The 27,125-nt window shown below is 45.3% G+C and overlaps 1 protein-coding gene across 4 annotated transcripts in view; it reads left to right on the forward strand.

Annotated features, from left to right (window-relative positions):
- Positions 1-27,125, forward strand: part of LOC143845327 (uncharacterized) — a 467,259-nt gene that overhangs the window by 353,730 nt on the left and 86,404 nt on the right. Inside the window, exon 1 of one of the 4 annotated variants that reach the window (XM_077299939.1) lies at positions 10,277-10,374. The exons of the other annotated variants lie outside the window; for them this stretch is intronic. Within the exon in view, the coding sequence (XP_077156054.1) occupies positions 10,293-10,374 (82 nt within the window). The 5' untranslated portion in view covers positions 10,277-10,292. Of the gene's footprint in view, positions 1-10,276; positions 10,375-27,125 lie in introns of those variants that run through there. 4 annotated transcript variants of the gene reach the window in all.

Raw genomic sequence — 27,125 nt, forward strand, 5'->3', positions numbered from 1 at the left:
ACTACAGTGTCCCAGAAGGTGCACAAAAATGCCCTAGCTGGCTCTGCTTCCGCATTCCTAAACAGAAAAAAATTCCCCCTGTTATGCTGGGGAATTTCTCCCCCATTTTGCAGGACACTTTCTCCCCCATTTTGCAGGACACTCATAACCCTATCGCTCCTCCACTGTAACCTGCCGCCCCCTTGAACCTTCATGGAATCAGCCTCTCCAACAGATGGCCATCCAGCCTCTATTTAAAAATCTCCAAAGATGGAGAATCCACCACCTCCCGAGGAAGCCTGTTCCACTGAGAAACCGCTCTTTCAGGAACTTCTTCTGAATGTGTAGATGGAATTTCTTTTGAATTAATTTTATCCCATTAGTTCTGGTCTGTCCCTCCAGGGCAAGAGAGAACAACTCTCCTCCATCCTCTATATGGCAGCCTTTTAAATACTTGAAGATGGTTATCAGATCCCCTCTTAGTCGTCTGCTCTCTAGGCTAAACAGACCAAACTCTCCCAACCTTTCTTCATATGTCTTGGTCTCCGAACCCCTCACCATCTTTGTTGCCCTCCTCTGGACACATTCCAGTTTGTCTATATCCCTCTTCAATTGGGGTGCCCAAAACTGAACACAGTACTTGAAATGAGGCCGAACCAGAGCAAAGTAAAGCGGTAACATCACCTCCCATGATCTGGACATGATATCCGTTTGATACAGTCCAAAATCCCATTTGCCTTTTTAGCCACCTAATCACTGGGGGGGGGGGGAGAGGATGTTGGAGGTTTTTTTAACGCCACTGTGGTTGTTTTGAATGCAAAGAAACCAAGAACCAGGGTCGTCTGTTAGCTGCAGACTGCTGGGAGCCTCCTTCGTTAGCTTTATTAGGCTACTAGGTGGTCCTTGGGGCTAAATTGCGACTCAGGCTATGCAGGCCCATGTGAGTCTGCCATGCAAGTCTCTTTGGCGTCCACAGTTTTGCAAGTTTCTTTGCCATTACAATGACCAATGAGAAGATTTCATCACCCCTCCAGTTTCCATGGAGAAACAGATGCAGACAACAGCAACTCTGTGAAGGCTGTTTCAGATTGCGGAAAATATCTGGGCCCCGACCGAACAGAAATCGGCAGGACCAGGAGCGGAAGAAATCCATGAGTGCAGATTCAGCCTTTATTGTGTATGGACCTTCTGCTTCAGTGCAATCAACTTGCACCCATCTTGTTCAGAAAACTAGTGCTGTGACTTTGCTGCTTTCTGGGACGGTCAAAAGCTGGAGCTCACCACCTTGCAACTTGCATGCACCAAAGTGTGAAATGATTTTGAGAGTTGAGAGCAAGATATTGTCTGGCAGGGAAATGTCCTCTGGAAGATATTTTGAGATGAGAAAATCCACCTTGAAGATTTGCCTGCGGTCCTCATCATCCTGGGATTTTGTCACGTCTCCGCCTGTCATTTGTATGGCTGTGAATTCAGTGGCAAATGGATAGATTCTTTCGTGTGTGTGTGTGTGTGTTTTTTTAAATGCTACTAACAGCTTCCTCTCGATTAATGCCTTCTCTGAGCTGGGTTGCTCCTTTCCTATTCGTGGAAACTGATGTCATCAAGACCATTTGAGGGGATTCACGTTGGAGCCTCTTGCAAACACTGACCCCCTTGTCCTCTGCCCTTCTCTTCGGTTTCTTGCAAAAGTTGATGACACAAAAGTCTAGGTTGTTTCCTCAACTCTTGCTCTCTCTTTTCTCTCTCTCCCCTCCTCCTCTGAAATGATCCGCTTTCTCAGGGTATCATTCTTCTTCTGGACTGTTTGAACAAACTCCGGGCAAGCTTGTTCCATTCGTGACCAGAAATTCTGTACAGTCCAAAGAAAATGACAATTAAGGAAATGGATTGTATATTTCTAGATTTATATCGACATTGAGAAGCAAAGAAGCATGACCAAGTGAATCACTAATGAAGGACTTTGAATTAGGCAGGCCATCCCTCCTGTTTGCCTTATGGGCCAAAGTGGGATAATGCCCCATCTGCTCCTTTCGCTTCCTGAGAGCCAGTGTGGAATAGTGATTTAAGAGCAGCTGCCCCTGATCTGGAGAACTGAGTTTGATTCCCCACTCCTCTTCCACATGGGTGACCTGGGGCCAGTCACAGTTCTCTCTGAACTCTCTCAGCCTCATCTAACTCACAAGATGTGTATCGTGGGGAGAGGAAGGGTAAGTGATTGTAAGCTGCTTTGAGATTCCTTCAGTTTAAAAAAGTGGGGTAGAAAACCCAGCTCTTCTCTTGTGCTGCTGCTTAGTCATCCTGCTGGAGTCTCTCCAGTGCTATCAAGCTGAAAGAGAGCTCACTTGCAGCTGGATTTCTTCCCCATTCAGATACAGTTGGAACACCTAAAGCTATCAAAGGTATTTATACACATTTTTCCATGTGGCTTCTTCAACAGAGGGAAACACGTTGAAGATATTTATTTATAGATCCAATCCAATATCTGTGATGTCCTCAAGGGTTGTCCCATCCCAACACAGGCCAGTTCCAGAACTGCTTGCCTTCAGCAAACTTGCATCCTCCTGCACCTTCAGGCTGTGCCCCTCTGCTGTGGCAAGGGTAGTCAAACTGCGACCCTCCAGATGGCCATGGACTACAATTCCCATGAGCCCCTGCCAGCATTTGTAGTCCATGGACATCTGGAGGGCTGCAGTTTGACTACCCCCGTGCTTTGGTATAGGAACCAAAGGAGATTATAACCTGTTGCTTGCTCTTAAAAGTTGCAATCCTAAATATCCTGCTGGAATCCTAAACTATGTTTGTAAAAAGCGGATAGTAAAAAGCGGGGTATAACAAAACCAGCTATTCTTCTTCAAAAAGGGAAGCCTTAAACTAATTTCCTGTCGTTCGAACATCCTACGAGTTCTGAGGAGCTCTATTATAATACCCACAGTCTGGAGCAGTAATCCTTCCCACTCCATCTCTTTCCTTCCTTCGAGTGTTTACAGGCTCAGGTCTCTTTGTGGGCTGCCTCTTGCCTATCTAGCCATCTACCCAATTTCCTTTCAGCCTTTCTTGTCTATTGCAGGCAATCGCAGTCTGCTATAAATAAGCCTGCTGTGGGAGAGTGCGGATGTCTGATGATCCATGCCAGGAGGGTCATCCACCAGACAGATACCACCTGCACATTCCTGACTGCTATGGGAAACTGGAATGCCAGTGATTTACTTCTAGACCATCCCTTCTCTTGTGTTCATGCTCAAATATCTATGTGACAGAGGAGTCTTTCTGAAGTAAATGAAAACTGACCTAAGTTTAAATTTTTTCTATTACAAAGATACCAATGAGACTCCCAGTTCCTCCTTCAGGTCTCCCAACCTTTCCCTTGACTATATTTCAGCATTCCTTAACTCAGGGTTACACATTTTGTTTTCACATATTGTCTGTGTTGACTCCACGAGAGGGGCCCGGGCCCTTCCCCCTGAGGCCAGAAGAGGCAAAAAAGGCCAGAAGAAGAACAAGAGTTGTTCTTTTGTACCCCACTTTTCACTACCCAATGGAGTCTCCAAGCACCTTATAATTGCCTACCTTTCTTCTCCCCACAACAGATACCCTGTGAGGTCGGTAGGGCTGAGGGAGAGAGCTGTGACGGTCCCAAGGTCACCCATCTGGCTGCATGTGGAGGAGAGGGGAAATCAAACTCGGCTCACCAGATTAGAGGCTCCAATTCTTAACCATTACACCATATTTCCTCTTAGCCCACCACCTGAACTCATAGGGAGGACGTGCTAGAACCATGGCTCAGACCAAGGCAGCAAATTCAGACTCCTCAGGAGGTGACCAGAAAGGGCCAAGATGTGGGCTTCCAGCCACCCCAAACACACTTACCCAACCCGAGCAGGATGCCAAGCACTAGCAGTGATGTGTGCAAGCAGGAAAGGAGGAAAAGCCATCCCCAGTCCAGTGGGGGCATGTCGGAACAGGAGCAGAGCAGAGCTAAGGAGGCTGGCTGTGCCCATCCCAAAGGAAGAATAAGGAGGACGTATGGGGAGGGATAGAAGGCCAAAGATGATGGGGTGAATGGGAGTGGGCAGTGGTAACAAGCCCCCTGAGTGCAGGATGAGATCATGATTAGGTGGTAGACATGTGTGGTAATCCAACTGGATGAGTGGCCCATTCCTCCATAATGATATTTGGGGGGGGGGGGCTGTCAGGCAAAGCAACCCCATTCCCCCCTCCTAAGAGTTAATGCGTACTTTATAAACTTGGTTCCATCCCACAGGTGTTCCTAACTGAAGCTCAGCTGACCCTGGTTCTCTTTTCATCTTCAAGGACAAGGCATGGGCCAGGGATGTGGTTACGTGAGAAACATCCAGCCAGTGCTGGATGACCGTTCTCAGCCCCAGGGAGGCTCGCCTGGCCTCAACCAGGGCCAGGGCCTTTTCAGTCCTGGCCCCAACCTGGTGGAATGAGCTCCTGGAGGAGGTGCGGGTCCTGCTCTTCCGCCAGGTCTATGGTTGAGGCTGGGCAGCAAGGAAGAACAGCCACCCCCCATAGGAGTGGCAGTAGCAAAGTCTATCGGTACCCTCTTGCACCTTCCCCTCTAAGTGAAGTAGATTGGGGTCTTATGTACAGGAGGAGTTTTTTTGCCGCAGCATCTTGGTTTTATGGGGTTGTTTGTATTGTATGTATTGTGAGTTTTATTCTGGTTTTAATGGATTGTACTGGGGTTTTAAGAGCTTCTTGTGGCGCAGAGTGGTAAGGCAGCAGTCATGCTGTCTGAAAGCTCTGCCCATGAGGCTGGGAGTTCGATCCCAGCAGCCGGCTCAAGGTTGACTCAGCCTTTCATCCTTCCGAGGTCGGTAAAATGAGTACCCAGCTTGCTGGGGGATAAAATGGTAATGAATGGGGAAGGCACTGGCAAACCACCCCGTATTGAGTCTGCCAAGAAAACGCTGGAGGGCGTCTCCCCAAGGGTCAGACATGACCCGGTGCTTGCACAGGGGATACCTTTACCTTTACCTTACTGGGGTTTTTATCTGAGTGTTGTAACCCATCTTGAGCCTTTGGAGGGAGGCAGGTAACAAATAAACAAACAAATCACCAACAAATAATAATAAACAAGGGAGAGAGGGAGAGCTAGAGGTATGAGGTAATTTCCCCAAAGGGTTTTAACAAGGATGGCCTCTAATTGGTTCAATGTCATTGCCTGACTGAGGTAGGCCAAAGCCTCTATCTGGTGCGGTCAGAGAAAGAGAGGTTAGTGTAGATTTTCAGAGGCTACATCGATGAACTGCTGCAGCTGTGTGGAAAGAAAGCTTGAATTGTGGCCCACAACTGTAAGGATGTATAACCGTGTCACCTAATGTCATTCTTAAAGTATTAGGCAGTAAGCTAGCTGTCATTATGTTCTGTGTTGCTTGTTTTAGAGTCGTCCTGTACCTAACTTATTAGCTTAAAGCAATATTTCTAAATTCCTTATCATAATTTACATGTATATTTTCTATGAAAATGTCTGGTGATTTGCACACTCTTGCCCTGGGGACCCGCAGAGTTCAGTCAGGAACTCCTGGACAGGGGCAAACAGCTATGCTTGGGAGGAGTCCAGCTGAATCGCCTCAGGGAGGTCTGTTCTCATATGGAAACTGAACGGCTGGCCTCAGGGATGCTCTCCCCGTGCCATGCCATGTACATCTGTTTAAGATTGCACTGTTAACCACCTTAGCCGTTCACACCAGCGACTTAAGCTACGTACCAGGAGGAGAGCAAAACATTTTTTCCTGTGTAATTTGGATTGTATATACCTGTGAAGAAGAAGAAGAAGAAGAGTTGGTTCTTATATGCCGCTTTTCTCTAACCAGAGTCTCAAAGTGGCTTACATTCGCCTTCCCTTTCCTCTCCCCACAACAGACACCCTGTGAGGTAGGTGAGGCTAAGAGAGCCCTGAGATTACTGCTTGGTCAGAACAGCTTTATCAGTGCCGTGGCGAGCCCAAGGTCACCCAGCCGGCTGCATGTGGGGTAGCATGGAATCAAACCCGGCTTGTCAGATTAGAAGTCCGCACTCCTAACCACTACACCAAACTGGCTCTCAGTAACCTGAGAAGGCTTAGGTTTCGTTATCCATACTGTACAACCAGAAGTCCCAGTTCATCGCAGGTGTCCTTTTCTCATTGTCTCTCCTGCTTCACGGCGGAACAAAAATTCCAAGTGTTCGTCTCATTTCATTGCTTTGGCAAACGTATACACCGTATAGTATTAAATCAAGATGATCGCTTGGTCATCCCCTTGAATATTTCTTCCAGCTAAAACGCTATTCCTCTCTTGTGGCATAATTAATGTGGCTTCCTCCTCCCCTCCCTGCAGTTGTCAGCTTGGTTCATAACAGCCAGGAAGAATGATCGGAGGGTAATGCACTTGGCATGTGTGGTTTCAGAGTGTCAGGATGAGTATTCGGTGTAATCTCTGCCTTCACACTCCAAGAACCTGCCAGCTGGCAGAGCAGGCAAGTTGTCTGCTGCTCATTCTGTTACACCTTCTGCAGTCTGCCACCTTATTTCCTGCAATCCTGTCTTCAGCAAGAGCTCCCCCCCCCCAGCTCCATCGTTTGTTCCCTAAAAATGGTGGTGCCTCCCCATGGAAACACCCCAGAGAAGCTGCCTGCTCCGTTCAGTGCTGCTGCTCGTTTTTCCTCGCCGTCTTGGGGATAAGCATAAAAACATTAGATTCAAATGGGTAGTCCTGTTGGTCTGAAGTAGCACAACAAAATCAGAGCCCAGTAGCACTTCTAAGACCAACAAAGATTTATTCAAGGCGTGAGCTTTCAAGTGCAAGCACTCTTCCTCAGACGTTGTTCTAGAGAGCTACTGTCAAGTGTGGAGTTTAGTGCTCTAATGTGACAACACGATGTTCCCCATTTCCTTCAGGTTGCAACTTTGCACCCAAATGAAAAAAGACAGCAGTGGCAAACCTGTGGCTTCTTAATTTTTGTCTCTGTGCATCTTGGGATTTTGGGCAATCACTTCCTGGTGTGGTTGGGCCACGAGGGCCATCTGTATAATATAATATATAATCAAATTCTTGTTCAACAACAATCCTGTCAATAAAGTTGTCTTAGTTTGAGGAGGGTCAAACTATTTGTGAGGATAGCAAATGCCTGCCTTGAAATCTGAGCCAAACCTCTATCATACAAGGTTGTTGGGATGATCAAAGGAGGAGGGGGAAATAGTGCTCTGAGATCTGTGGAGGAAAAGCAAGACAAAAATGGGACCAATGCATATGCAAGCTATTGTGGAGATGAATGGTGGTCTGCGTTCTTGTTGTATAAATGCAGATGCATTTTAAAGGGAATATAGATTCAGGTGGGTAGTAGTGTTGGTCTGAAGTAGAAGAAGAAAATTTGAGTCCAGTGGGATCTTTAAGAAAAATAAGCTTTCATGTTTATGCACAATTCTTCAGATAATGAATTGTTATAGATGTTAGAATAGGCAAGATCAGCAGTGTGCATAATTGAGCAGAACATAAAGGGGGCATTGGGGGAGGTGTATATGTAGCATAGAGAGGATAGGAAATTCCTGATGGTTTTTAAATGATCTTCTCCAGTGTCCTGACCGGCTCAACTGGAGACTTCCTACTTTGGTTCACACTCCCTCTCTGCTTGCCTCCAGAACAGCAGTCAAACAAAAGAGTGACTGCAGATAACAAACAAAACTATTTTATTCTTCAAGCAGCCTGGTGCTGAATCCTCTCTGCATATTCAAACTCTGTCAGCAGTGGAACCCGGGAAACAAATTAAATGTTGCATGTGAACATGGGTGTAGGGTGAGTCACATTGGGGTTACACCAGAATGCTTTTTGCTGCATTATAGCTCACAATGACTCTGAAAAGAAGAAATGAGGGAGAAAAGGATATTATTTCCTTAAGAGCAGAAGTGAATGTCTTTGTCTGTTAAACTAGCTAATGTGAGATGGTGTTGAGGTTCAGGCCAAGGCTTGGATGGGATGCAGAATGACAGAACAATGAGCACTGGAACGGAGATACTTGGGCTGACACCCTTTGGTTCCCCAGAGAACAGAAAGCAAAACTAACGATGGCAAACTCTATTTATTCCAACAATGGCGAAGTCAAAGTCAAAACAAGTCCCTAGGCAGATTACTTGCTTTCAAACAACTTCTTCAGTGACGATATACAGATATACAAAAGATATCTCACTATCAGTATCAGTATCTTAATATCATATCATATCATATCATATCAGTATCTTAAATAAACCAATTAGTCAGAATAAAGAATACAGCAGTAATTCTTCTTCTTACAGCATACCTTACTTTTACATCACAAAGTTTTCTATCATAACAATATATTCCAATTAAGTGATTTATCCTCACACAGCAAACAATAATATCATTTACTTATAAAGCATATTTTAGCATCACACCCCACAACCTCTTCTTGTCTATACTGCTTGCCACAATTTATCACATCCACCCAAAGGTTTTCACATTCAATTGGCTTGGAGATCTAGTGGTCTCAGGATACAAACGTCCCAACTCTCATACAATCCTGTCGGTAATTTAACGCTACCAGGTGTGAGTCAGCATTTTTACTTAAAGGACCAGCATTCGGTTAGTGAAATCATTCTACTAGTGAAATTGACCAGTCTCTATTACATTGTATATTTATAAAAGACAAATCCCAACTGTTATTGAGCCCAATAAGAGTAACAGTGACTAATAAAAATATAAACTGTGCTTCTTGTTGTAGCAAGCGTTTCACAATATCCATTTTTCCCAGTCCAGATGTTCAAGACTACAAAAGTGAAACTGATCCAATGAGTGGCCTTTTAAATATATATAATGCAGTGCTATTGGCGCATCCAGTATATCATGTTTGATTCTGAAAATGTGCTCAAGAATGTAAACTTTGAGAGGGCAGGTGGTCATTCCAATATACAAAAGTTTACATTCACATATTATAGTGTAAACAATATTTGAATTATTAGAACTGATGAAACTTTTAATAGATAAAGTAAAATCTTTGGTAGGATGTTTAAAGTTTCTTACATCCTTCATGTACTTACAAGCTGCACATGAACCACACTTGAAAGAACCCTGTAATGAGGTAGGAATGAGCTTAATTTTCAGTGGGGGTAATAAGATCTCTGACATTTCTATCCCGTTTCAAAGCAAATAACAGTTTATTCTCACATCCCTTAATGTGAGATGATACGTCAATGTTTCAAAATTATGTGTTTATTATCAAGGGTATATGGAGAAAATCCCAAGGGACAAGGTATTCTATCCAAAAGTGAGGGCCAATAAGTTCTAATTGCATGTTCTGCCAATGAGGACCAATCAGTTCAAATTGCACTCTGTCAATGAGATTCAGTCAGTTCAAATTGCATGCAGACAATTCACTCCCAGCCTGATTGGCACTCCCTGGGGGTGTGCCACCAATAGGGAGAGAACACACTGCCAGTGAGTGCCAATCAGTTCAAATTGTGTGCAGATAACCCAATCCCTGTCTGATAGGTCATCCGTGGGGATGTGCTGCCAAAAGGGAGAGAACACTCTTCTGATGAGGGCCAATTGTGGGGCTTATCTGTCCTCTTCATCCTCTTCCTGCTGCTTGCTGGGTGGTAGAGGTGCTGGCCTCCCTCAGGGCTCTGCTGCTGGTAAGTTGCCCAATCCTCAGCCTGTTCCCACCTTCTATCTTGCCTAGGCAAGGGAGAAGAAGAGTTGGTTCTTATATGCTGCTTTCTACCAGAAGGAATCTCAAAGCGGCCTACAAACACTTTTTCTTTCCTCTCCTCACAACAGACACCCTGTGAGGCAGGCGAGGCTGAGAAAGCCCTGAGATTCCTGCTTGATCAGAACAGCTTTATTAGTGCTGTGGCAAGCTTAATTGGCTCAGGTGAGCCAGGTTGGCTGACAAAGCAGCAAGCTGCAGCTGGAGGTTGAGCATAAAAATTAAGAGCTCCTGAAACAACTTAGGAATCATAGCCATGGTTTTTCTGCATTTCCTCCTGCTAGTCAGAGCTCTCTGCCTATTGAACATGTATGCATGTATGTATGTATTCTGCACTCCCCCAGCCCACATGCAACCAGGTGGGTGACCTTGGGCTCACCACGGCACTGATAAAGCTGTTCTGACTGAGCAGTGATATCAGGGCTCTCTCAGCCTGACCTACCCCACAGGGTGTCTGTTGTGGGGAGAGGAAAGGGAAGGCGACTTTAAGCCACTTCGAGCCTCCTTTGGGTAGAGAAAAGCGACCTATAAGAACCAACTCTTCTTCTGCTGCTGCTTCTGCTTCTTCTACTTCATAACAGAATCCAATGAAGCCAGATAGATTTTGCTATCGAGCAAAATTTGGCTACATTCTCTGTAATCTGATCGCGTTTCTCTGCCAGGTGGACGGTAAGATAAGGCTTTTCTGTTCTCCGCGGGAGTGTTCATAGACTAGAGAAAAGCTGCTCGTCTTGAATGCATGCTGCTTTGTATCATTTGGGTGGGTCCTAATAAAAGCCAGTTTGTGGGGTTTGTTTTTGTTTAGTTTAACCAGGAGCAAAGAACGACCTCCTTTTCTCCAGCTAGGGGCCAATGTTTTATGAGGTGCAGAGAGCACTTCCATGTGAAAGCTCTGTCTGTAGCTTTTCTGGAGTGGGGGCAGAGCCTTGCATCACTTTCAAAATGGGGGTACTCTGCTCCAGCAGTTTCCCCACTCTTCTGGCCCTTTTACCCTCAGGAGGGTAGCGGCTCCTCCAGAGCAGCAGCAGCAGTTGTGGGGAAGACACCAGCCACAGTGAACTCTTACAGTGGTAGCAGTCACCACAAGATTGGGTTGGGAACCAAACCTGCTAGCACTCCAACTGGTCAATTGTGGAAGCAGCAAGGCCAGGCTGACTTGAGGCAGAAGAGATCAGCCAACTCTTGATTGCTGGAAAATGAATGAGAAATGTAGTTTCCTTCACCCTCCTGCAGGACCAGCAGTTTCAGCGATGGCTCAGGAAGTCTGATTGGGAATGTGTGAGATGTATGGCTTTATTTAGGGGAGGGGGAGGGGGGTTAGAATCTGATTTCTGCTGAAAGGGGCAGGGTGGGAGGAGAGGAGGAGGATCAGGATGCTGCATATCCCTTCCCTTTAATCTCAGAAGAAGAAGCAGAATTGGATTTTATACCCTTCTTTTCACTGTCCAAAGGAGTCTCAAAGTGGCTTTCAATCGCCTTCCCTTCCTCTCCCTGTAACAGACACCCTGTGAGGTAGTTGGGGCTGAGAGAGCTCTGCCAGGACTGCTCTGTGAGAACAGCAGTATCAGGTCTGTGACGAGCCCAAGGTCACCCAGCTGGCTGCACGTGGAGGAGTGGGGAATCAAATCGAGCTTGCCAGGTTAGAAGCTGCTGCTCTTACCCACTACACCATGCAGGCCCTGAGGTCTTCTGAGAAAGGAAACTGCATGGGCAGTTGCTCAGAAGCAGAAGATGCTCAGAGGAGGTGCCAAGGACTTCATTTTAGATGGCAACAGAGAAAACCTCTCAGCGAGGGCTTCTCCCATACACACAGGCCCAGGTCATGCTGGAGCTTACAGTTGAGGCTGAAGGACTCGTAACTTGGTGCTCCACTGGGGATTTTTAAAAGCAATCAAGCCATCTCTCAGCTACTGTAGAGAAGGAGGTTGAGGGACCATGGGCAAGCCATCAAGATGATCCTCGAGTTGGCCCTTTTGTGCTGATGTGATAAAAGAAACAGGGATTAGGATTGGGACAGGATGGGTAGAGGTTACCTCTGCATGCCTTTACCTTGCCTTCTTTCACAGCAGGGGCCACTCCCCCCCCCATCAAGTGGAACTGGCCTGTGCTTCTTTAATCCTTAGCAGCAAAAGGAATAAAACCGTGTTTCCATTTCTTTGTCCCTGAGATTCTTTCTTTTAACCAACATTCTAGCAAGCCAAACTACATTTTAATACTAAGCCATGGTTGCCAAGTGACCATTGGAAAAGATCATCCTGGCCTATTTGCATCCCTTTATCTGGGCTTTGATGTGCCTGCAATCCGCAGGTGAGCCTTTTCAGGGCCGGAGCACAACATTATCACCTTCTTAGAGCTGCAGATCAAATTGCTTTCGAGGGCCCGGGTTACAAGAACCAGTTCCAAAACTGGCAGCCCAAGACTAAGCGGTGTGGTTTTTCGGAGAATATTAATCAGCGCTTTTTTAGCATTATGACAATTTCATTGCTCGTGTGTGCCACTTCTTAAAAGAAAATCATGACAGATTCACAAAATGCCTCTTGTAAGGGTTGGAATGGTAAAAGAGAAAGCCTGTTAGGTGTGCTGTTTTGCTTGAAGAACTTGGCTGGAAATACTTAAGCATTTTGCCTGGGCAGATGGACAATGTGGTCATTTTTAAAATGGCAACACATAGATGCATTTCATTAAAACATGATTTGCCAAACACTTGTTCCATTCTTCATGTCCTCCTGCACGAGGCGGACAATTATTTGTCTGAGGAATAATGTTATTAGGTGTCTTTCTGCCGCACAGGGTCATGTTTGTGTAGTTTGACAGTGACAATAACACAAGGAGCCGGGACAATATGTACTCCAAAGTCTGATTTTGTCTTTGATGAAAATGAGCACCTTAGTGAATAGCAACTAACTTCCTGCCATCGGCTTGAACAGATACGTTTCTGGTGTCCTTTTCTCCTGTCCATTGCCCTTTGCTGTGCTCTTTTATGGTTGGAGCTTACTTTCTCAAAAATGTTAATGATATTTTGTGCATAGTGTTTATGATGGAACAGATAGATCCATTTCACCATCCTTGCCAAAGATCCAGGCTTTCTACTGAAATAACAAACCGGAGTGCATTCTAGGTATTCACTCACTCACTCACTGATTTTTTAATTTATACCCCGCCTCTCTTGACAATGTCGCCTCAAGGCAGCTTACAGAATGAAACAATGAAACAACATAGCCCATAAAAGCCCATTAAAACATAATAACATTAGTCACAAAATCAAAGCAGTTATAAAGATGGCGGTACAAATTCCCAGATACCTCCGTGCACAGACAGAACAGACATAATTTGCAAGATTTGCCACGTACTTTTTGTCTAAGGATCACCATCGCTACCAGTTTTATCAAAGGAAACTGGGAAGTCCAAAATAAGTCTTTCAATGAGTGAGGTGTTGTGGATAGAGGGGGTGAGAGATACTAGTAAGAATGGGTCAGTTTGCTATCTATTTTTTATTGTTACGGGTGTTTTTATGGGGTTTATTGTATTTTTACCCTTTTATCTTGTGGGAGCAAGTTACAGTGATGCAGTTTGGACTTGACCATTGCATGGACCACGTGATCTAGGGACAGGTAGTAGCTTAGATTGGCAAAGATAGTAGAATGCCAGCTGTGCTACTCCATCTGTCCATCTGTCCATCCTCTATTTATTTTTCAATTTATTACCCACCACTCCTGGATCCCACCAGCTTGTGGCAGCTTACAATAAGATTTAAAACCCACATAAAAACATACAATATCAAAAGACCATATTGGTGTCAAAAAAACACTCCATAAACCTCCTTCCCCCATAACAACCCTATAATAGTGGCGCCCACTGCACCCACGCCCAGGGGGAGATCTTCTAGTGATGTCCCACCTATGGCAGCCTATACTGGGAGGGACCCATTCTTCTTAGCCTGGACTCAACTAAATGCTTAGTGGAAGAGCTCCATCTTGCAGGCCCTGCAGAACTGTGATAGTTCCATTAGGGCCCTTAGCTCTTTCAGGAGCTCATTCTACTATGTCGGGACTACCAAAAAGGCCCCGGCCCTGGTCGAGGCCAGGCATGCCTCCCAAGGACCGGGGATAACCAACCAATTCAAACCCACAGAGCAAAGGGTCCTGCAGGAGGCATAAGAAGACCAACGGTCCCTCAGGGGCTCAAGCCATGGATGTTCTTAAAGGTAAGAACCAAAACCTTAAACCGGATCCAGAAGCTAACTGGCAACCAGTGCATCTGCCTCAGCACAGGCTGGATGTGGGTCCTCCAAGATGACATCATAAGGACCCTTGCCGCTGCATTTTGCACCAATTGAAGTTTCCTGGTCAGAGATAAGAGTAGGCTTGTGTAGAGTGAGTTACAGAACTCTAATCTGGAAGTGACCATTGTGTGGATCACTGTGGCCAAGTGTTCTAGAAACAGATAGGGCGTTAGTAGTCTTACTTGGCACAGGTGGTAAAATGCCAATTGGGCTAACCTCATTATATGAGCCGCCATAGAAAGAGAGGCATCAAAGATCACCTCCAAATTCCTGGCACTAGGTACAGCCATAAGCTGCAACCCATCCAGGAAGGGAAGGCACACTTCCTGATCCTGCCCTGTTCTACCCAGCCACAGGACCCCCCGTCTTGGAGGGGTTGAGTTTCAGGCAACTCTGCCTGAGCCATCCAGACACTGGCAAATGTTTCTGGGGGGAAGTCTGGCCGGCCATCTATCAGGAGATACAGCTGGGTGTCATCCACATATTGGTGACAACCCAGCCTAAGGGGCTTTCTGCACCGGGATCCTTGTAGCAAATTGTTTGCTGAACGAAAAATCACCATTTAAAATAGTGGAATTCGTCGTTATGCATACCTGCCTTTGTAGTGGAATCCAGTTGCGTTTCCATCGTTTCCCACAGGCTTCCGGTCTCGGCAAAAATTGCTAGAAAGGAAGCGCTATTGCCAAGCTCGTCCCGCCCCTGGCCGTCAAGCAGCCAATGGGCGGCCGTTAGCATGCTCCCAAACAGCCCCTTTCCCTTTAAGAAAGGTTTAAAAAAAAAAAAACACAAACCCGTTGCAACGAATATGAGTTGCTTCGTTGCAACGGAGAGACCCATCCAGCTGGCAGGTGTGTTTGAGCTGCCGTTTCATCGTTGCCACACTCCCCCCCCCCTCATGGGCGCGATTTTCGGCCGAAAACAGTGTGAAAAATAAAGGGAAAATAAATCAGCAAACGGGCTTCTCTGTTGTTTGTGCTTAGTGACTGTAAACAGCTCTGGGGAGGGACTGCAGCCGGGAAAGCCTCACTGGCTAAACGGAGGCTCGCCGGTGCGTTGATCTCCGCTCGCTCGGAGAAAAAAAAATGGCGATCGCTTCGACGGAAGATCAGAGGAGAGAGCCAGGGGGAGGGACTTTGTAGAAACCACAACAATGGTAACGCAAAAAACTTTCCCGCTAGTGTTGCAGATTGGTTGCAGGAGTGTAGCGCTTTCCGGAGGGTGAATCCACTTTTGGGGATTTCCCTGAAAACGCTACAAGGAAGCGCATTTTGCAGATCGGTTTCAGGTGTGTGGCAGATTGTCAATGACGTTGTGCATAACGGCAAATCAGTAGCGTTTTCAATTGGCAACCATTATGCGATTTTGAAGGAGTGCGGAAAGCCCCTAAAACTCTGGGCGAGCTGTACCTGAGGGTACATATAGATGGTGAAAAATAGGGGGGGAGTATTGCCCCCTGTGGGACCTCACAGGGGAGGCTATAGGAGCGTGATAGCTCTTTCCCCACTGCCACCCTCTGTGTCCGGTTCTGGTGAAAGGAGACTAGCCACTGTAGGGCTGTCCCCCTAATCCCCAACCCAGCGAGATGGTGCACTAAAAACTCGTGGTCGACTATATCAAATGCAGCCCACAGATCCAAAAGGACAAAGATAGCTGGATTGCCCCAATCCAGCTGGCCCCAGAGATCGTCCATCAAGGCAACCAGCACAGTCTCCACCCTGTGGCCAGGTTGGAAGCCTGACTGGTATGGGTCCAGGGCCGAACTTTCCTCCAAGAATGTCATGACCTGGTCTGCAGCAGCCCTCTCAACCACCTTATCCAGAAATGCCAAGTGCGAAACCGGGCGGTAGCTGGCAGAGTCCCACAGATCCAGCAATGGCTTTTTTGGAACCACTGCCCTTCAGGGATCTCTCTTGATGATCAGGAGAGGTTAACAGTATCTCTCCAAGAGCCTCCTATTCCTTAGTCGCCAAATTTGAGTATCCACAACAGACAGGGATTTAAATCACAAGTAGTTGCCCTTACTGAACCCAGCAACTTGTCCAGTTCGGTTAAAGAAAGGCACCTAAAGCCATCAAATATCACCCCCCTCCCCATCAATGGCCATTTCATGTTCTGTCTCTATCATGGCAGGAAGGTCATGGCGGAGCAACAAGGCTTTATCTGCAAAAAAGCTAGCAAATGCCACACAGCTCAAATCCAATCTACTTCCATTCTGGAACCCTTCCTTGAGGGCAGTAAAGGTCCAAGTTACCATAAATAACTGTGTTGGTGAGAAGTTGCGGATGAATTTCAGCAGCGAAAAATTCACGTTTTGCTGCCTTCACTGCCATCTCATATGCTTTCATAAGTGTGCCGTAGGAGACTTGGACTAAATTTTATTTATTTGAATATTTATTAACCACCTTTCTGCCTTGTGGAACTCACGGCAGTTCACAATGTAAATTTATTTATTTATTTAATTTATATACCACCCTATCTAGTAAACTGGCTCAGGGCAGCGAATATCACCTTCCACTGAGAGATTAAACAATTTATTAAAATTAATTCTTAAATAAAATAGATCAAATCTAAAATGTAATATAGCATTTACAGAGTTTCCATTACGTTGCAGCTTCCTCCACCTCTTCAGGCCACACATGGCCTCCTCCTACAGACCTCAGTTAAGAGTTCTGTCTACTTTGATGGACTCAGCACCAAATAGACCTTTTGCTTTCCTCCCCTGAGTTTTATCACCTGTCTTATCCTACCCACTGACCAGATCATGCTGGGTCAGAGAAACTTTTCCTGGAGATTGTTTCTGAAGACTCTCTTGCATCAAACACTTCCCAATCTCTGTTCCCTGCTTAGAGAAGAGGGACGGGTCTGGACCCTCATATAGTCCCTAGCTAGATTTATTAGCATTCCTTAAGAGGTAGCTGAGGTGAGCCTGGAAAGCAATTGACCTGACTTCCTCCTCTCTGCCTGATCTCTGATGAGAGAGTGGGGGGGGGGGAGGGAGAGAGAGGATTTTTAAAACACTAAGTAAAGAATTCACCCATTTCAGCCTGTAAAGAAAAATGTACCCAGTGAGCTTTGCTGCTGAATGGAGATTTCAACTCAGGTCTAATTCAAAACAATATGATATAATCATTCAACAACCAAGTGTCAAAAAGTGGTCATGCCAGTTAAACTATCACTCCTGGCGATTGAGAATAGGAGTGACAATACCAGCAGTTGTGCCATTTGACAATGAAAATTGTATAGATCAGCTGGTCATCAACAGTTCAACAGTGTCATCACATAGTATATATATAGATTAGTGTGTACAGGCTCAAGTGTGCAGGCAACCCCTGGGTTTGTGCCAACAAAGGCCCAGTAAGCTCCACCGTAGACAAACTTTAATGAAAATGCTTCCACAGATAATTTTTTTTCTCAAAGGCGTTTAATTTCCACTGTTCATCTTTGCCCTGATCATGTTAGAACAAGGGCCAGATGGTCATGCATAGATTTGCTACAAAAAAGAGCTGTGACTCAAATTTTAATTAGGCAATTGTGTTTGGTGTATTTTTGGTCCCTTTGAACAATAGAATCTTGGGCGGGTTTATTTAAAAGAATTAAGAAACAATAAAAGGAATCTTTAAACAGTTATAAATAACAGATCTCTGTGCTCATCACAAAGCAATCGATTGTGTTTGTCAAGTTTCTTCACTGCAGAACAGACAAGTCTGGCCACGGATCCCGCAATATCAAGGACTCACCCATGCCAAAATATCCATCCATGTGGAAGAAAAACACATTAAGGAAACAATCTCCCTGATGTCCTGGGGACTAAGTACTCCTAGGATACAATGGATGGAATTCTATCTTGCCTGCATTTAATAACTAAAAATCAGCCTGTGCCCCAAAACGGACCTTGACTGTGAACATCTTGAGGTTTATGAACATAAAGTGGTGACTCCCATATAAGTTCATGTATTTAATTTGCATTCTAAGGATGCAAGCAGAATGACTGTATAAATCACACATACACACACACACACACACAGATGCAGGATGTCAATTAAATGACGTTTAATTAATACCTGTATTTTAAGCTGTAATTTAAGCAATATTTTTTTGAGTAAAAAAATCCACAATGCTTATTATAAAAACCCATTAAAAGATATTTTTTAGCAATTAAAGTATGCTTTATTTAATTGCCATTGGTCACCATTGGCATTTGATTAAACTATCCATTAAGCCCATTTCTCCTAGATTTAATCCAGGGAGTGTTTCTAACATTCCTGTCTGACTTACAGGGTATATTTCAAATATAGGGAAACTATATTTGGGGACACTTACAATATTAATCTGCACTTGTACAACTGTGATGTATGAATGTAGAAATTTGGCAGATTTCAAACACTCACTGTCAAAAATCGGGTATCAGTTTATGAGGATATCATTTAATATGAGCATTTTGTTAATGAATAATATGGAAAATATGCCATGGACTTTTACTAACGGCTGCTATTGTTTATGGGGTTTGAGACTCTCACAGGCATATCCCCTGCATGTGCTCCTATAACAGCTAGTTGGCTCCCTTAGTGCTTTTAGTCCCCCTCCCCAAGGATTGCACTGCAAGACTCACAAATAAAGGGGAGATTAGAAGGGAGGAGGCTGGATGAAGGGCATACCGTGAAAGGAAGAGGACAAAAGGAAGGAAGAGGGAAGAGCTGAAAAGTGGAAGAGAAATTAAGATAAGAGGAGAGGTTGTTTTATTTTCTAAAACTGGTTGAGCAGACAAAATGATGGAGCTAGAGGGAAGGAAAGGAGGAGAGAAACACACTTCTGGAAACAATAACTTCAACAGGAGGAGGCAGCCTGGCCATGAGCATAGCAGCGATGAGCTGTGATCTGGTCTTTCCTTTCCTTGTTCTGGCTTGGTTGACAAGGTTTAGCAAGTGCTCGCTTCCTTGTAGTCAAATCTGCAGGAAGGCACCGCAAAGCGAAAGCAGAGCTACTGGTACTTAGATCATTTCTGCATTAGGAGACATGCCTTATTTTAGCCTCACTTTGGACTTCAGAGCTCTTAATGCTCAAATTCTGAACACTGCACATAGGAGAGCGCCGTTCCTTTATTACAGGGGTAGTCCAACTGTGACCTTCCAGCTGTCCAGGGGCTCGTGGGAATTGTAGTCCGTTGTCATCTGGAGGGCCGCAGTTTGACTACGCCTGCTTTATGTCAAAACCACAAACACCTATATACCTAATATTAGGTGATTTTTAGGTTGGAGAAAATGATTTTAGTTCATGGGACTTGGGAATTTCCTGATGTAGTAACCAAAATTCTGATTAATTGCCCTGCCCTCAGCTTTCCAAACACTGCTTTGACTCATGCCCCCCTTAAGAGAAGAATATTAGTATGCTAGTTAACTAAACAAAGGACTTGTATTATGATTTAAAAGATTTGTATGCTGCCTTTCCAGACCTCAGTGCCAGGTAGCCGGGGGTGGGACCAAGGGTGGTGGGTGCCTCTCCTTGGCATCCCAGGGTTTACCATGCCAGATGGTCTGGGAGAGACCAAGGGAAGTGTGTGCTTCCTCTTGGCACCCCATGTGGGACACTTCCCTGTGGTGGAATCCAGCAGCAAGGGGGCCCACATTCTCTGTGGGGGATCCGGATGGGCCCCAGGGTGCCGCAGGGGACCAGATTATTGTGGTTGGATGACTGAAAGTCAGGCTCCCTCTCCCATGCTGCGGCCACACTCCTGCGGAGGTAATAGTAAAGCTGTAGCCTTGTTCAAGCCAACGGAAGTGTGTGCAAGTCTTCCTTAAGTCTAAGGTACTGTTATGATATGTGATGGCTATATGGCTTTATTTAAAACTTCTGTGTATTCCAGCACATTGTAATTAGTACACATGTAAATTGAAGACATCCGGCAGTAATCTAGCTTTAACAGTTCATCTGAAGTGTGGTGACAGAAAATGCTGTCAAGTTGCAGCCAATTTATGGTGACCCTGTGGGGTTTTCTAGGCAAGAGTTGTGCAGAGGCAGTTTGCCATTGCCTGCCCCTGCATAGTAACCCTGGATTTCCTTGGTGGTCTCCCATCCCAGTACTAACCAGGGCTAACCCTGCTTAGCTTCCAAAGCCTGCCTCAATCAGGATAGCCTGGGCCATTTCCCCTCTGCTGAATAGCATAATTTTTCAAGGATGCATTATGGTTGCTACAAACATACCATGCCTGGAAGTGGAGATCCAGCATGCTGTAGTGGTGAAAGTGTTGGCCTAGTATCTGGGTTTAAATCTGAGTTTAAATCCCCACTCTGCCATGGAAGCTTGCTAGGTAAGCTTGGGCCAGCCACACACTTTCAGCCTCACCTCCTTCACCTGTTCGTTGGAAGGATAAAGCGGAGGAGAACAGAACAGCACAAGCCGATCAGGGTCTGTGTTGAGGAGAAAGGCATAATAAAGTCAAGAAATAAGGATAGATTCAAATGGGTAGCCGTGTTGGTCTGAAGTAGCACAATAGAATCCGAGTCCAGTAGCACCTTTAAGACCAACAAAGAGTTATTCAGGGCGTGAGCTTTCGAGTGCAAGCACTCTTCGTCGGACTAAGAACTCCATACATGACAGGGAGTATATAGTAAATATTCCCTGTCATGTAAGAAGATCTAATCTGAGGAAGAGTGCTTGCCCTCGAAAGCTCACAACCTGCATAACTCTTTGTTTGTCTTAAAGGTGCTACTGGACTCTGGTTTCAATAACTAAGGAACAAGTAAATCATGCTATTAATGTTCAATTTGGTATCAACAGGTCCTTTCTCATGACATCACTGTAACCAGTGATCTCAAGAAGCAAAACAAGAAGGGAACAAAAACCCAACCTGAGAGAACAAGTCAGGTTGCTGAAGGCTGAACAAAAAATAGTAACATTCAAATACAAATATTTATTATTTAGTGCACATAAAGAGGATAAAAATATTGGATCTCAAGGCAATGCTAGTCCCTTCAGTGTGCTCATGCTCCCTTCATTAAACTGACAGCTACTGCAGTGTCTTCTGGAAATTGTTGGTGGACTTGTATATAAAAAATGCACCATAGCCCTCATTTGCATGACACAGTTCGCCAAAGATCATTCTGAATATCTTTCCCCACTTCTCAGAAATATTAGCTTCCTTTACTCTGTGTGCCTGAGCCTCTTGTGGCACAGAGTGGTAAGACAGCAGACATGCAGTCTGAAGCTCTGCCCATGAGGCTGGGAGTCCGATCCCAGCAGCTGGCTCAAGGTTGACTCAGCCTTCCATCCTTCCGAGGTCGGTAAAATGAGTACTCAGCTTGCTAGGGGGTAAACGGTAATGACCGGGGAAGGCACTGGCAAACCACCCCGTATTGAGTCTGCCATGAAAACGCTGACCCCAAGGGTCAGACATGACTCGGTGCTTGCACAGGGGATACCTTTACCTTTACTCTTTGTACCACTAACACAGCCCAAATTTACCCAGTTTATCTTTGGGTGGCTGATTAAGAGTTGAAGGATCTAAAGATGGAGGACAGAAAATATGATTTGACTGATTTGGGTTCACCCATTCTAAGACATTTTAACACTGCACAGTTGGGCGGTTTGTATGTGAGATAAGAAAGCATGTCTACTGCTTTTTGAGGGGTGTGTTCCAGGATATCTCTAACAATATATATATATATTTGCAGTTTAGTACTTGTATAATCAAGGTTGACTCAGCCTTCCATCCTTCCGAGGTTGGTAAAATGAGTACCCAGCTTGCTGGGGGGTAAAACGGTAATGACTGGGGAAGGCACTGGCAAACCACCCCGTATTGAGTCTGCCATGAAAACACTAGAGGACGTCACCCCAATGGTCAGACATGACCCGGTGCTTGCACAGGGGATACCTTTACCTTTACAAACTAAGGGGCTTTTTGCACGGCTTCAAAATAGCACAATGGTTGCCAATTGAAAACGCTACTAATTTGGAATAACCCACGACGTCGTAGACAATCTGCAACACTCCTGAAACCGACCCGCAAAAAGCGCTTCGTTGTAGCGCTTTCAGGGGAATCCCAAAAAGTGGATTCACCCTCCGGAAAGCGATACACTCCTGCAACCAATCTACAACAATAGCGATAAAGACCTGTGCGTTAACATTGTTGCAGTTTCTTCAAAGTCCCTCCTCCTGAGCCTGTCCTCCAAACTTCCGGCGAAGCGATCGCCATTTTTTTTTCCCCGAGCGAGTGGAGATCAACGCACCGGCGAGCCTCCGTTTAGCCAGTGAGGCTTCCCAGGCTGCAGTCCCTCCTCAGAGCTGTTTACAGTCACTAAGCACAAGAAGCCCGCAGAAGCCCGTTTGCTGATGTATTTTCCCTTTATTTTTCACACTGTTCCCTTTATTTTTCACACTGCTGAAAATCGCGCCCGTGAGGGGGGGGGAGGGGGGATTTTTTTTTTCCACTCGGAGGCAGCGTGGCCACGATCAAATGACAGCTCGAACAGAGGCTTCCCCGGCTTCAGTCCCTCCCCTTCAGTCACTAAGCACACACATTTCACACATTCCATTCAGCCGAAAATCGGGCCCGTGAGAGGGGGGGGGGATTTTTTTTTTCACTAGGAGGCAGCGTGTTAACGATCAACCGATCAAACGACAGCTCAAACACCCCAGGCAGCTGGATGGGTCTCTCCGTAGCAACGAATCATCACAGATTCGTTATAATGGGTGTGTTTTTTTTAAAAAAAAACCTTCCTTAAAGGGAAAGGGGCTGTTTGGGAGCATGCTAACGGCTGCCCATTGGCTGCTTGACGGCCAGGGGCGGGACGAGCTTGGCAATAGCGCTTCCTTTCTAGCGATTTCTGCCGAGACCGGAAGCCTGTGGGAAACGCTAAAAAACGCAACTGATTCCACTACAAAGCCAGGTATGCATAACGACGAATTCCACTATTTTAAATGGCGATTTTTCATTCAGTGACCAATTTGCAACAAAGATCCCCGTGCGAAAAGGCCCTAAATGTTTGTTCGTGCAATTGCCACCCTCAGTTCTTTTTGAAAGCGAAGCTTTGTGAGCTGGCTGGAGGTTCACCTGTGTGTAGGAGAGGAGATTCTATCAGCAAGGCAGCATATATGTGGAAAATCTGGAATGTATTAAGTTAGCCAGGCTGAAAAGAGAAGCTGTTGGACAAACAACCCATTCTGGAGATGTAACTGATCACTGAATTCAGCTGTTGTACCAGAAGTCTGGAGAATAGTAAACGCCATGTCAATTTTAAAAAGGGATTCAGAAGGGAACCAGGAAAGTACCAACCAGTTAGCCTCATGTCTATTCCAGGCAGATTCATAGAAACTGTCCTTAAAGATAGGATTATTATGATAGGGAAGCAAAGCCTGCTTAGGGAAAATCAGCATGCTGTCTGCAAAGGGAAGGCCTGCCTCACCAACCTTTTGGACTTTTTTGAGGCAAGCATGTAGACAACAGTAATCTAGTAGATATTATGTATTTGGGCTTTCAAAAGGCTTTGGACAAAGTACCTCACCAAAGACACCTGATTAAACTTAGAAGTCAGGTGATAAGATGAGAGGATTAAAAACTGGTTAAATGACAGGGAGCAAAGGTAAAAGGTAAAGGTAAAGGTATCCCCCTGTGCAAGCACCGGGTCATGTCTGACCCTTGGGGTGACGCCCTCTAGCGTTTTCATGGCAGACTCAATAGGAGTGGTTTGCCAGTGCCTTCTCCAGTCATTACCATTTTTACCCCCCAGCAAGCTGGGTACTCAGAGCCTCTTGTGGTGCAGAGTGGTAACGCAGCAGACATGCTGTCTGAAGCTCTGCCCATGAGGCTGGGAGCTCAATCCCAGCAGCCGGCTCAAGGTTGACTCAACCTTCCATCCTTCTGAGGGAGCAAAGAGTGGGAATCAATTGACAGTTCTCACAATGGAGGCAAGTAAGCAGTGACATCTATGACATGTTGTTTGACCTTCCAAGCCATGGTGAACTGACCATGACACAAACTTTTCATGAGGAATGCATGCAAAGGAAGAATGGGGCATTGTATGATAAATTGCTCCTTATTCTGTGTAACGTGATAAACAAAATATCTAGCTTTCTTCCTGACATACTATTTTCCGTGTTCAGAGACATTTTTTTTTTGTTTGTGGAGGAGCATTCAGGTTACTTCCACATCAGCAGTGCCACTCTGGGCTGCCCCCTGTGTACTGCAGGGGACACATGGGAGCAGGACACCCTGTGTCCTGCTGAAATGAGTTCCCCTGGGGAACACAGTAGAGGCAGATAGCCTCCATCATGTGGGGGGGGCAGTGGGTGTTGTTTTAGTTTGTTGGAAGGCGGGATTGTGTTCCACGCAATCCCACCTTCCTGCAAACTAAATAAGTGCCACAAACCTGTGCAGGGCATTTGTTGTCCCTGCAGGCCTCTGTAGGACGGGGAGAAGCCAGGCCTTCTTCCCATCCAGATGTTGGCCCCTGCAGCGCCAAAAGGGAATGATCTGCGCCAGGCCTAGGAGGGCCTCCATATAGATGCTGTCCCGGGTTGTAATGCCTGTGTGGAATCGGCCTCAGACAAACTCCCATCTACATTCCAAAGTGGCACAATCCAGATAATAGCTTTATTACTTCAATCCGATTGAGGCCCAAGATAAGGATGGAGTGTGTTCAGTGCTATTTTTCTGAATAATAAGCACAGTGTTAAAAGACACAGCCATGGGGAAATCATGCAACGTGAAGCCGCACATATTAATGAAGTGGGAAGTCAGACACTGGGCAAATGCCAATATTATTTAGAATTTTAAGGCACACTCTCACATGGCAGCAAATTAGCACCCAATTTGTGTATGCAAACTAATGGTAATCCTGGGTCAACATTTTTGCAATTGGAATCTATGCATCTGGGAAAGCCCTGTTAATGAGGGATGCCCAAACTCCGTAGGTTCAGATTGCACCTTGACTGCTGGTTACGATTATGCCATCGATTTATCAATGATTGGGTCAATTATCTGCTGATCCATTTGTAGGATTTTCACTGGGTGGCTGCTTAGCTGCCCACAACAGATTGGCTTTCACAAATGTTCAGTGTCTCTCACAACCTGAAGGCACTTCTGCATAGGCAGAATTTTTTGTTCTGCAATGAAATTTAGATCTATCATGAATGTGAATTAGTGTTAAAGCAGAGCCTACCTTTTACTGTTCCCATTAATGGTTTTTTTTTGGATTACATGGTTTTGCCGAGTACCATGTACATTGTTTTGCCGAAAATTATCGTTGCCCCACAAGTCAATGTAGAATACACACAGTGAGGGAAATAACCCTAAGGTAGTATTGGGTATTAATGCCCCAAGTCAACAGAGTTTTGTAATGTAACACCCAGGTCAGTCTGACCCTTTTATCCTTTTGACCAAGAATGATAGGGAAGCAATGACATAAAAACAACCCACTGCTGCCTTGCCGGTTTCAGTGAATGCAGCTGAAAACTTTCTTTCCCACTTCTGGCTCAGCACGCATCCTTGCCTGCAAAGCTAGACTGCTCCAGGGTTCATTCCACACACTCTCCCTCCTAGATCCAGGACAATTTGGTTCACTATTTCACTGGTTCATCCATCTGTCTATAATGTCAGAGAGCAAAGAAGTAGCATGGCTAGGAAGCAAAAAAACTACTGGGCAACCAGTTTACCAGAATCACTGATTATGGTAAATTAATCTGGCAAGCTCATCCCTAATTAACTGAAGTTTTAGCATAATATACGTTCCCGTTAAAATCGAGTTCTGGAATGTTTCTGTGTAGATTTTACTGAACAGCTTCATAATAAATCCGAACATTAAGTTCGGGAGCACTGACATTAAGTTCGGCATCCACAAAGAAATATATGAATAAGTCCAATTATTCATCGATGGATTCTTTACTAACAGATTCGTTAGCAGTAGTAGAACAAAGAATTTCCTAATCTGGGTCGGTTATGCACAACAGTGTGCAAAAATAGATTATTGTCTTTTTTGATTCTGCATGTGGCAGTGGTTTTGCCACGGAAAACCCACTGGAGTATTTTTGATTATGCATGGCACTCACCCCTCATGGCATTTTCTGCGTTGTTTCCTCACAGTATTGTAAACTTGTTTTGCTACAGTTCTTTCCTGTAAACCAGATCCAAGGATGCTCTGCATATAATGCATAAATGTTACTGTGTTTTCTATGTCATATGTCATCCCCTGAGCTGTCTTACACCAATGACTGAATGGAAAGCCCATGAACTACAATTCCCATGAGTCTCTGCCAGCAGCATGTGTCCATTAGGTGACCTTGCTGCTGACAACAGCCTACCGATGAGCTCTGAGAACAATGGATGAAGTACTCTCTCACTTGAGGAAGGCTCTTTCAAATGCATAATCGTTTGCTTCACTCTACAGTGGTATGCAAATAGCACAAAACGCACGTTTTAACAAGGGGCGATTTACAAGGGCTATTTAACAGCATCAGTGATCTGACTTCAATGAATAATTGTGCATAACCGCCCCAGGATAGCCCAGATGAACCTCATCTAGATGGAAACTAAGTAGGGATGGTCCTGGATAGTATTTGGATGGGAGATCTCCAAGGCATACCAGGAATGTGATGTAGAGACAGGCATTGGCAAGCCATGTCTGCTGACACATCTATTGCCTTGAAAACCCTATGTGGCCATCATAAGACAGCTGTGGTGTAACAACACTATCCACCACCATCAACAGGACGAGGATCATCTTGACTCCCTCTGTTGGCTTTTGCACCACCGGCTATGTTAGCTGTTTTGTTGGTGCTGTCATTGTTGGGTAGGTGAGACTGATTTCCTGCTTGGTGAGGTGACCAGAAGAAGCAAGACTGTAACTATGGTGGATCCTCCACTCCTCATACCAAATGCAATCCCTTCCTAGGTAGGGTTCACGTTGAACATCCTTTTCCTGCCCAATTCAACCATGTCTAGAATCATCTCTATGAATGCCAAGAGCCAGTTCTCTTGTTCAAAAACCAAGAGCCAGCAGAACAATATCTCCTAGTTTGTCCTTTCATTGACTTGTGGAGGCAGCATGCTGGGAAGTATTTCTTTTATGGCTCGGTGGGAATCCAGTGTAGTTTTTAAATGCACTTTATCTTGAAACAGTGATTAAAACATTGAAATCCTGTAGAACG

This window comes from Paroedura picta, chromosome 1 (genome assembly GCF_049243985.1).
Source record: "Paroedura picta isolate Pp20150507F chromosome 1, Ppicta_v3.0, whole genome shotgun sequence".
NCBI lineage: Eukaryota > Metazoa > Chordata > Lepidosauria > Squamata > Gekkonidae > Paroedura > Paroedura picta.